Below are 12,134 nucleotides of genomic sequence, written 5' to 3'. Positions count from 1 at the left end.
AAGAACATCCAAAAAGGTAATTTCAGTCACAGTGAAAGTTACCTTAAATTCAATGCCCCATTTGTTCTCATTAACATAGTCAAATTCTTGCAAGAAAATATCATCAGACTTCCACACCAACCAACAATCGTTGAGGTATCGCCTCCAAATGTCAATCTCATTAATATATAAATTGTGGCTGGGATCATAAATCAGCTCCTGCTCCAGATATGCCATGAACAAATCGGCATAGATGGGTGTAAAAGAGGCCCCCATGGCTGTTCCTTGTACTTGCCAAAAGCATTGATCTTGAAAATAGAACACTTTTTTGTTAAGGACGTGTTCAGCCAGGCAGACAAGAAAGGTATTAAAACCTGGTTCGTATAGTTCAGATCTATCCAGCCAATGTTGTAGGGCTATCAACCCTGCCCAATGTGGGATGTTGGTATACAAAGTGGTGACATCCAGGGTACACAAAAGCCAATCCTGTTCTAACTGCATTTCGGAAATGATACCCAAAAATTGGGTAGTGTCCTGGATACGAGCTCGTACACAAGCCAACAAGGGTTTCAAATGTAATGTGAGAAATTCGGAAAGGGGTTCAGTAAGGGAGCCCCTGCCTGCCACTATGGGCCTCCCCGGTGGACTTTTTGGGATCCTTGTGGATCTTAGGTAAAAGATAAAAGGTACTGTTGTTTGGGGCCAGGTACCTTGAGATGGAGAATGTTTGCCCTAGTAATAATGCCTTCTTCCTGAGCTTCATCTAGAAAGGTGTCAATTTCCATTTTGAATCTCCTTGTAGAGTCTAATGGCATAGCCATGTAGTATCTACCATCTTCTAGCTGTTTTATTGCCTCCCCACAATAAGAGACCCAGTCTTGTATCATAACTGTTCCTCCTTTGTCAGCAAGTAGGATAACAATATCCCTGTTGTTCCTCAAACTATCTATACATTGTTCCTCAACCTTAGCGAGATTACTTCAAAAGTTCTTATATTCACGAGGATTAAAGTGTAGATCTTTAAGAACATTCGATTGAAAAAAATCGATACAATCTGTGACATGGGGGCATAAAAGTGGATGCATGAAATTTGAAACCTCTGTGTGTTAGTTGAAGCATTATCAAAATATAATCTTAGATTTAATAAGCGGCAAAAATCCATCACATCCTGAGTCAAAGTACGTTCAGGAACAAAAAAAAAAAAAATGGGTACAAAGTTCAGGTCCTTATTCAAGATCTTTATTTCAGTTTCAGACAGAGTTACAGAAGAAATATGCACATTCATGCAGGTGTCTACCTCTGTATCATCAGTTTGAGAAGCCCTTCCAAATTGTTTGTTACCCTTGTGTCCCCCCCCCCTCCTGATCCTGACCCTAAAGGGTGTGGCAAGTTACTACACTTAGGGTCTGGTGACACATCTGTGTGGCCATCAACCTCAGTGTTTAGAGGACGATTCACCCCCTGAAGTAAAAGGACCTCCATTTCTTTTAAGAATGGATTTGGGTCTCTTCCATTTGGGAGTAATTTTTTTTTTAATCTGAAATCATAAATTTGACATTTTAGAAATATCAAATAGTCACCTACATTCCCTATTAAATTTCTTCATCTTTTTTTCTTTGAGTAACTTTTCCAAATCAAGTAATCCGCTACTAAGTTGGTTCAAGCAGGATGTATAACAAGATAAGGTCTCAAAGGCATTGAGATTCTGACAAGAAGTTTCAACTTCCTGAATACCTTGTTGGACCATATGTTCGTAATAGGCTGCTAGGGCATCCACAAAACCCATGGATGCCTGCTGTTGTACCGCCCATTGTTCAGAAAGTAATTGGTCAATGCTATGCATCAAGGGTTGTAACTTGACTCAGAGTCCCCTAGGTGTAATTTGTTTGTGTTGGTAAGCTTTAAAAAGCCATAAATGCCAGACATTTGTTCTTAAATTCTTCATATTTTAGTCAATTTGAAGAAAGCCACTTTACATTGATTGATTGGATCATCCTCAATAGGATTATCCCCGTTAGTTAAGTTAGCAAGTCCCAAGTCCCCAATCCAAATATCTCCAAATCATCCATATCAGATGACAAACCTTTAATGAGAGGCCAAATACATGTCAAACATGTACATCAATCAATCAATAAAAATAAAAAAATAAAAATATAAGCTCACCAGACCAGCACCTGTCTGACCATTTGGGAGATAAATGTTCTTTTTCTTTCCACAGGGGCCGCACTTGGGCTCCCTATTTAGTCATTATAAAAAGTTTGATCATAGGGGGGACCCCCTCCATCCAAAGAACACTTACGGGAGATACACTGGTGGAATGTGCCCCTTGTGGACATTGTTCTCATTGCCATTGGGTGAATACAATCAAGGAATTTACGAGCAAAAACACACCCAGTCTTTAATATCACTTTTTTGGCTAATTGCAGTACAAGTTGGGTAATTTATTTGGCCACTTGTCCATGCTCCGCTTTTTACATGGGCCAAGCTCCGCGTTTTACATCGGCCACACTCCGAGACCTCTCAAATTTAGAATTGGGATGCATAAGAGTGATATAAGGAATAAAAGGCAGTCCAATGCCCTTTTCAAACACACTTACAAACATAATACTGCTTCATTTAGATTTATCACAACTGACTGTATACAGGGGAATTGTAGGGATAAATCTGGCTAGCATAGCATTTTACGTCTTAAAGAAATGAAATGGATAATTAAACTGGGAGGGGGGCTTTTCCCTCCTGGTCTAAATGAGCATCTTTAAATTAGCCAACGCATCTGTCTGTATGTGTACATATTGAGGGCTTTTTTTGTCCTATTATTTATATGCTGTCTGTCTTTCTCACTGAAGAAGGCTACTGAGCCGAAACCGGTTTGGTTTGGATGACGTGATGTTTTTTTCCCCACCCATGTTATTATATTTCTTGGCATATTAAACCGTCATACCACACTTTGTGCTGGCTCTTTTTTTGGTCTGAATGCACATTTGGATTATAGAGCCTTTGCACTTGCCATACATGCAGGTTGGACTGATTCCGAATATTATAAGAGCTCCAATGCAGGACATCTTCTATAGCAGCAGTGTTATTTCTGGAAGGGTGGGGATTACAGTGTTAGGATACATATTTTCTCATTTGGTTGTGGATTACAAGGAGAGCAATACACATTTCTGCACTGGAAAATTTAGGATGGGAGTGGATGTAGGCAGTATGTTGTAGGGTGCTTCTCTATATAACTGCTATGCTGCCAGACTTTTTCTGTTTTTTTTCCCCTACCAGTTCTGATTATAAAATAGCCTGAGGAAATAATTTCCTGGTCCTTTGTATCCCATTTGAGTGAAGTTTCAGTGACCAAAAGTGTGATGCCCACCACTGCTACCAACATGTGATGGCCACCAACATGTGTCATTCCCACGCTGGGCCAGTAATCAAGGAGCCCGAATCCTCAGCACTGACACTGGAGAGCATGGCTACATTTAAAAAGGCCCTTGTGGTCATTAGCCTAGTAAACACCTATGAACATATGAGAGGGACATACACTTGTAATACAAAATGGATACACTCAGCATTTCCAGATGCAGACCTCTCTGCATCAAGCACAATTTCCCTTAAAAGCACACACAGAACACACACACAGGGTCTGGATGTCTCTCCGTCTCCCTCCAGATCCCCAATAAGACTGGTACAACTGTAGCCCAAGTAACTGACACACACAAAGATTTAATTTACACACACACACTTGGGAAAGGCTGGCACAGATTACCTATTCTACCAACTTTGCCCAGACTATAAGGTAGTAATCACTGCCACCAGTCAATTACTAGAAGGCTCTTAAAAGGGTATCCAATTATACTGTGTAATATTAATACTAATACAAATGGTAGCAGTTCATCAAAATGGCTAGGCCTTCTGGAGTGGCCCACATAGTATCACCAAATAAATACAAGCACTCTCCAAGGTTAGATACATCTACAAGGACTAGCCACAATAAAATGTTTAAATATATTTAATAAATGAATAATAAAAGTACATGAAAATACTGAATATATATTCACAGTAAACCACAGAGTTCAGATCACAGGAATTATTGAAAAGGACACTGATGGACAGACTCAGACAAATAAAGGAAAACAATGTCCAAACTAAGCTTCACTATATTTATGACTGAATCTAAAAGAATTACTGTTCCCTAGTTAAGTTACTTTCTACTGCAAAGCAAGATGCTGTGGATGAGGGTCTTTCTAGTCAGGTTTCCCAAACAAAATACTCAATACTCTGAGATTTCTCTTTGTAATATCTAAAATATTATTTCCAAGAGGGCTGGAAAAATGACCTCATCTGGTCACCTGACTCTAGGATCTCACAGTATTCCCCTTTGAAGCTGAGACAGGAATTAGCACAGACGGCCACAATACATATCTAAATGTTTATGGCAGTGCCTGGGGCCTCCCCTCTTTTCACTGAGCTAATGAATAAAGGCTTTTCCCCAAACCCACTGTCTCTGGTCCTACTCAGTACTGTGGGGTACCTTTTAATGATTTAACAGCTCATTTACATTTCCCTTATTTTTCTTAACGTTAACCTCTACTTTGCCAGTATCCTCTATTAAAACATATACATTTAATTCAGCTGCAATAATACATGTATATTTCTCTTTATTTTGGCAGGGTGCACTGGTGATATTTTTCAACACAAGTAAATCTCACAAATACATTTTCAGCACAAGCATCTGTACAAAATCAGTTTGATATACAAATGACAAAGTTCTAATACATTTGTAATACAACCATGTTGTATAAATCAGTTTGATATACAAATGGTATATCATTCTTCACAAAACTCCAGCTGGATATGCTGGCACTTGCCCATATCATCACAACAAGTACAACAGTGGAGTGTGAAGTTAGGCAAGTGTGGTTCGTGAGATATCTTGTTATAGATCCTGTTCTCAACAGTATGCAAAGTACCAAGTACAAAACAGACATGCATCTTATGCGGAGAGGAATTTTGCTCTAATTAAATCAGAAATCAAACCACACTAATCAAAGATAAGATTCTTGGTTAATCACACTGTTCTTCATGCCTATGGCACTTAGGAGTTGGACTGTATCTCTTTGGCTGCATCAGTGTTGAAATACAAAAGCTAAGTTCTGTAACCAAATCACCTGATGGAAAGACTTGAAGGTGATGGAGCTCTAATCATATCTGCCTAAATTCTGTTCAACATAGAAAAGGAAAAGAGGTGCAGCAACATGCCCTCATGAAAAGACAAGAAATAAGCTTCCTATCCTCCAGGCAACAAACACCATTAAATATCTGGGGAGATGGAAGAGAAACATCCAGGAGTTTAAGTCACTAAGCATGGCAAACAAAAATTGATACGTAGCAGATATCATATGAAAAAATCATAGGCTACAAAGTTGAAATGTACAGCCAAGTAGCTAATCCATTAAGGCCAAAAAAATGAAATGAAAAGCAGTGCATTTCCTTTAAGCTGCAAATACTGCAATCCTCAACTTTAAATTATTATTGCGGGCAAAAGAGAAGGTTTTACTGTAGGCACCAAGTCACAATCAAGCTCAAGTTCCTGAAAAATTTCCTTTTCAAATTATCACCTTATTACTAACTCGGTGCTCAGAACTAACACATTGAGCACATCAGTCAACATGACTGAGCAACTTCTGACATCTTGTACAGTACTGATGTAATTCTTAAGTGGTGGCATTGAAAAGAAATACTCCTTGCAAAGGAGTTCCCTTCAAGTGCTCAGATCTGAACGCTCATTTAAATCTGCTTGAAACCTTGTTTATCCACTGCTCATTACTCTCACTGTAGCAATGTGTGGGCTGAGGCTCGCACAAAGTTGAAAAAGCAGAGACTACAGCATCTCACTGAAAAAGCAAAAAGCACTGTGTTTTAACCAACTGCTTTTTCTCCAACATACAGTATTCTTGAAATGGGAATACAAACAATTGTTTAGGAGTTTTGTGTATTCAGGCAAATATATTTATCCAATTCTATACAACGTAGTTGTGTTTATAGCAATTTGTTTTTGAAGGAGAGTAATGGAAGTAGAGGGCCCCCCAAAAAAATACTTTTTATGTTTTACTCCCAACTGCATGAAACTATTTTTACCTCAAGAACATGTGTTTAGATGTTCTATGCATTCAAGAAAATAGTTTTAAGCAACTGCTGCTATGCAGGAGAGTTTGTGTAAACTGACTTGTACATGCTAATGGGTTCATAGATTTATACTAAATGACAACTGGGGCCTTTATAAGGCTAGTCAAGCATCCTAATTATATCCAATAAGTTTATGTGCCTCAGAGGTTATTTTAAGGGATACATGCAAGCTACCTCTGTGCATGAAATTCATAGCTGCTAGACCCAGGGTGTATTTCAGATTTCCTATTCACTGTTCCAAGTGTTTCTTGCAGAATGTTTATTTATGTTTACACATTGATCGACTGGTTACCATTTAATTACTGGGAAAGTCAGACTGCGTATGTACCAATTTTTTCGCACAGGCCCAGGGAGAAAAGCTCCAAGTATTACAAAACATTTTAAAAACAAACAATTTTACAATCTTCAAAAATAATTCAAAAACATATACAGTTTAAATAATTATACCAAACTAGACATAATAATGACAACATTAACCACTTACATGACAATGATTTATTATATAGAAAAATGTTAGCCAGTTTAGATAAAGTAAGTTAGTATAATACAAAACAGGAATTGCAATATGAAGAGAAAAAGAACAAGATTCTGGCAAATTTAAATAGAGTACTGGGGAGATAAACTGACTGAAACAGGGCGAGTGAGGGAGTATAAGGTCTGAATAGGTACTTGTTCATATTTAGGGATATCGTTTTTTCTGGAGATGAGCAAGAAGAGAGATTTTGGCTAGGAAGTCTTTCAGAATGGTTTTAAAGGCTGGGGAGGGTATTAACCTGATGGATATAGGTAAGGAGTTCCAGGCCTTACCGACATGGTACGAGTACAAACAGGTTTATGGACAGAGAAGTTTTGGATCATTGGACCATAATGACGGAGTGGGAACATAGTTGTGTAGAAAATAATTTAGTGTTGGACAAGCAGATGGATAATTTTATAGGTAGTAAGAAGCTATGTACATATCAGTTGATGGGTTAGTTCTAACCAGTTTAAACTTTTTAGTGCAATACAGTGGTTCTTAAATGGGTATTTGCTGAAAATTTAGCTAGTTTATCATAGCATTATTGACATTTAGCTTTTTGTGATGCCTGTAGGTTAGTAAGAAAGGGAGCTCCATAAAGTACTGAGGGGAAGATGCAAGTAGTGGCAAGTGTACTTTTAGTTATGTTGCTGATAAAGATTTTAGGTCTATAAAGCATCCCTAATTTTTGGTGATTTTTTTATGCAACGTTGTACATGCAGGTAGAATTTAAGATTATCACCACTATTATCCCTAATAATTTACTATAAGAAGTGACTGAGACGAATTTAGGAGGGGCAGGTTTTTTTTTTTGGGGGGGGGGGCAGTGAGCATTAGTGGTGAGTTACAAAGCCATAAATCACAACTTGTGCTCATCCCCCCCCCAACAAAATCTACTACTTTCCCCCCTCAAAATCTCTCTCTCTCGCATACACATTTAAAAATCTCTCTTACAGACACATTATGTACCCTGCTCAGGCAAAGGTATTGCCATAACTGATAAGATATGGATCAGTGTGGTTTTATGGAAGGAAGGCAAACATTTGTCAACATTAACAGAACAGTAATGATCCAGTAAGTTCTGATGTTGGTTGGTCTTCACACAGAGAAAGCATCTGACAGAGCAAGCTGTGATTTTATGAGTAGATCTTTGGAAGCTTTTGGATTCCCTAATAAAATTATAAGGTTAATTAGAAGGATATATGAAGAATCACAGGCGATAATTAAAGTGGTTGGGTTCCTCTCAGATCAGCTGTATTTGAACAGAGGATAATGGCAAGGGTGCCTTCTTTCCCTTTTATTTGATTTATATTTAAAGCCAATGGCAAACAAAATTAGGGTCTCAGAAATTCAAGGATATAATTGGTATGGTAATCAAGAAAAGTTGGATTTGCAGATAATATTTTGTACCAAAAAAGGACATTTCAAGTTTGGGGAACATTTTCAGACAGTTTCAAGACTTTTCAGACTATAAAATGAATAAAGATAATTTTATGGCTATAGCCTTTGTTTTATGTACCCACATGTGAAATGGCTTAGCAATAACTTAAATAGTGAAAACCAATCACGTGATGTTATATAAACCATCATCAATAAACAGTTCTATTAAAAATACAAAATCCTATTATGTCAATATAAACTGCAGATTTTAAATTTCAGCACTCTACTAATACTAACACTTTTCTAGATACCTCTCCTGAAATCAGTCTGAATTTACCAAAATAAACTGGAGTCTTGTCTGGGATGGGATTCTCTGTCTTGTGCCCAATACGTGACAGGACACACTGTGGCTCACCATATAACTCTGAATAAGATTAAGAGAATAATCAGAGAATGAATGGATGACTGAATTATGGCTACTAAAATGGTGTACTATCCAGGATGGGTTTCTCTGCTTTCAAAACTCAGTGAGTGCCAGGGCACACTCCTCAACCTCCCGCTCATGCAACCTTGTAAATGAAAACAGGGTAATCATAAAAATGAAAGACTGAATGAATGTATTAAGTTTATTTTATTAAAGCTCTGGGTGAAGTTCCTACTGGAAAAAAATGTTCAGATGCATGACTGATGTACACGCCTTAAATAAAAAAATCTTCCTGCCCACAATCAACAAGTACCGTAGAACCTTCAACATCCACCAGATGTACCACTATCTTGGGTGCAAGAAGCATACATTTTAATTACACAACCACAGGGAGAGCAGTCAGGAATGCAACATCTGTTTGTGCTACACCACAGTGTCAGTCCTAGTGGATGACAGAAGTACAAATCCTTAAAGTCCCATGCTCATCAGCAGCCAGTGTTGCAGAATTAGAAGAATTTTGTCAGCAATGCAGCATTCCCTTGTCCTGCACTGTAAAGTCACTAATGACTAGAATTCCAACGATATGAAACTGGGAAGAATCATGACCTTCTGAACTCCCTAACATCAAAAAGGGTACTAAGCAACTAAAAGCTTAACAACTATAGTATATAGAGTATGGAATTTTAAACATGGATCAGATAAAAATCATTGGGGCAATAAAAGGAAAAGCAATAGTATCAAACTGGCTTAAACATGTTATCAGTAGAACAACTATGGCAGCCTAAAACACTCCTGCTGCACAGTTTCAACCATTCTTAAGGCCATATACACCACACTAGAAGCTGGCTACTAACGTAAAATAATTACTTCTATAGCCATAATGTTGTTACATTCTGTATAGTCCTTCAGTCTGAAAAATAGGAGTCAACATTGAACCTCTTAATTCCAAATGAGCTCCAGACTGTAACAATGAGTTTGATTCATACACTCTCAATTCAATCTGCCAAATGCATTACTCTATGACAGTCACATAACCAGGACATGCTTCTAACAAGAGAGACAGTCCACCCTAGTTTCAAAGGCTAAAAAATAAAGTAAGCAATACAAGAAATCACTGTTAATAGTATACATTCGTTATACTAAGGCCAGCACATATCAACAGTTAAGACATCACCAGTTTAATGAGATTCTGTGTTTTACCCATCCTGCTCCTCAAGGAATTTAGGTTTGAGACAAGAGCATCTAGTTGTGGCGCTAAATATCACCTCTCAAATTAATGAGAAGATATTCTGAGATTCACAGACAAAATTACAACACAGAGTACGTTTCATACCTCTCAAGTGTACCTCATTATGAGGAACGTACCTCATTTGGGGTCTTAAAAAGTTCATGTTCCGCAAAGTTCCACACTGAAAGACTATGTCACACATTCAGTGTTAGGAATTATTTTAGTGAAATCCATTGCAAATAGAAATTAATCATACTAATTCATTAAAAGATCTTTATAAGTAAAACAAACATATTTTAACCATCCTATGACCTTCCTAGTTGAAGTGGTTAGTAAGCCATTAGTATGTGTTCCACATTTTGCCCATTTGTTCCACATTATGAGGGCTAGTGTTCCTCATTGTAGAGATGGAAGGTTGAGCGCCATGGTATGTTTCTGTAACTTCTACACTGGTAAGACACACGTGATGGTCTCAGAACGTTTCAGTACTTTATCAGTATTCTCAAAAAGTTTACAGAACATACTCAGGAACACAATACCATTTCCAAAGGTTATTGTAAACAAATGACACAAACAAGACAAGCAGCCCTATTATATTAGTTTTGCTAGAAACAGAAAAATATTCAGAATGAAAACAGAACATGAATATTTCCCTAATAAAACTCACCCTGCACTTAATGAACTGTGGAAGCTACAATCATCTACTCTGCTTTCAAAAAATCCATTTCACCTCCAATATTAATTAACCTCTTTTTATTACATTTCATACACTAAATCTCCTCCAGCATGACCCCACTACCACTCACATTCATTTTCCTTCCTGACACTATATTAAATTTCCCAAGCTGGGTACTGTAGGTCTCCAACTTCCTTACACAATCTCTGCACCAGCAACTTATCATCTCATAAGTAGGCCATACAAGTTCTTTATCACAATTTCTGTAAAATATTTCACCTGCACCAGTACACTATCATCTTTGTGTCCACCTTAATTACATAATTTCTCCCTTATACTTCATCTTTCCTTGCACTACCATCACACATTACACTTTTCAGTATACACTTTCAGTTTTATTTTCTATAGCAGCTTGGTGATAAGTAAAAAAAAAAAAAAAAAAAAAAAAAAAAAAAAGCTCTGAAATAAATATCCTTACTCAGTAACCAGTACAACAGATTGTATATAAATTCATACAACATGCACATTATGTAGAACACTATAACAGCAGCAACATAATGCCAAGACATACTGTTGAAAAAAATACAGAAACCTTCAGAAGTATACAAAAAAAATAATAAATCACCCTTAGTTCATTACCTTCAATGAAGGTGAACAGGGACACTGCAGCAAGTCACTAAAAATAGGAACAATACTACAAAGGCATTAGTTTATGAAGGCTCAAAACAATTATATGGAATCCTCCTGCGTTACTCTACAATGGATAGCACATCACGTCAGGGATACCAGAACATCACCTTATATTTACAGTACTAAGACATATATAAGTACTAATACGTCTCCTACAGTAGGACAGACACTATTTAACAAAAAGTGCATATGTTGAGTTAATAACACCAAACATTGTTTTAACTCCAAACTACCGAGTTAAAAGGGGGCAGGTCATTCAAAGACCACCCCTCCCATCCAAAAACAAGCTACAAGTTCCGGTAACAAGGCTACGTGTCAACTAAAATTCTACCATATTACAGGAAGAGCTTGCCACCACATAAAGAAATCAGGTCCCAAAACTCGTGAACAGACTATCTAAACACTTAAAGCATCAACAAATTACAGAATTAACACTAGCACAAGAAAGTCTTTCCTAAAACACTGCAGCATGTTACAGTAAAAAACAGTCCCACGACGTGTCAATAACCGTTCAGGAACCTGTAATATCACTTTTTTTTATCCAAAAGCAACCGGTCAGTTCCTCTCGACTTACTTACTCTGTTAATGGGAACTGAACGCAGCCGTTTGAAGATGCTGGCAATGTCATGTTTAGTTGGTTCGCACATATTACTAAACTGAGGGGCACTGGAAAAAATAAGCAGCAGGAAACAACACTAACAAAATTCCAACGTCCCAACGTCAAAACAAACTTAACAGCCACTAAAACTGTAACTGTTTCCTCGCGTCTGCCACACGTACTGATGACTGCGCCACGTCGGCTATTGCAACTCTGTGCGTCATCCAAAAGCGCCACGCCCATTCTTACAGTTTTACAGGTGTTCGTGGCGGTGAAAAAGAGCTGTGGAATTACATCATTTCAGTGTAGATTTTTTTTTTTAGGTGTATACTTGGGTTTGCATTTCTCTAAGTGTTTTAGATTTCTAATACCATTTCGGGAATAGACCCGTTCCTAAAGCGGTGATATTGAATTGTGTTAACCCACCAAATGTGAAGTAGCAAGCCCCGCCTGACATATTGCCAT

General features: G+C 37.6%; 1 protein-coding gene across 2 annotated transcripts in view; it reads right to left on the bottom strand.

The window, feature by feature from the left end:
- Positions 1-11,859, bottom strand: part of ARFGAP3 (ADP ribosylation factor GTPase activating protein 3) — an 873,462-nt gene extending 861,603 nt beyond the window's left edge. For both annotated transcript variants that reach the window (XM_044087532.1, XM_044087534.1), the window contains exon 1: positions 11,650-11,859. In XM_044087532.1, the coding sequence (XP_043943467.1) occupies positions 11,650-11,718 (69 nt within the window). In that variant the 5' untranslated portion in view covers positions 11,719-11,859. The remainder of the gene's footprint in view (positions 1-11,649) is intronic.
- Positions 11,860-12,134: the final 275 nt, after the last annotated feature.

Source organism: Protopterus annectens, chromosome 11.part0, assembly GCF_019279795.1.
Source record: "Protopterus annectens isolate FY-2018-M chromosome 11.part0, PAN1.0, whole genome shotgun sequence".
Lineage (NCBI taxonomy): Eukaryota > Metazoa > Chordata > Ceratodontiformes > Protopteridae > Protopterus > Protopterus annectens.
Note: the sequence above shows the minus strand (reverse complement) of the source record. Positions and strands in the feature narration are given on the sequence as shown.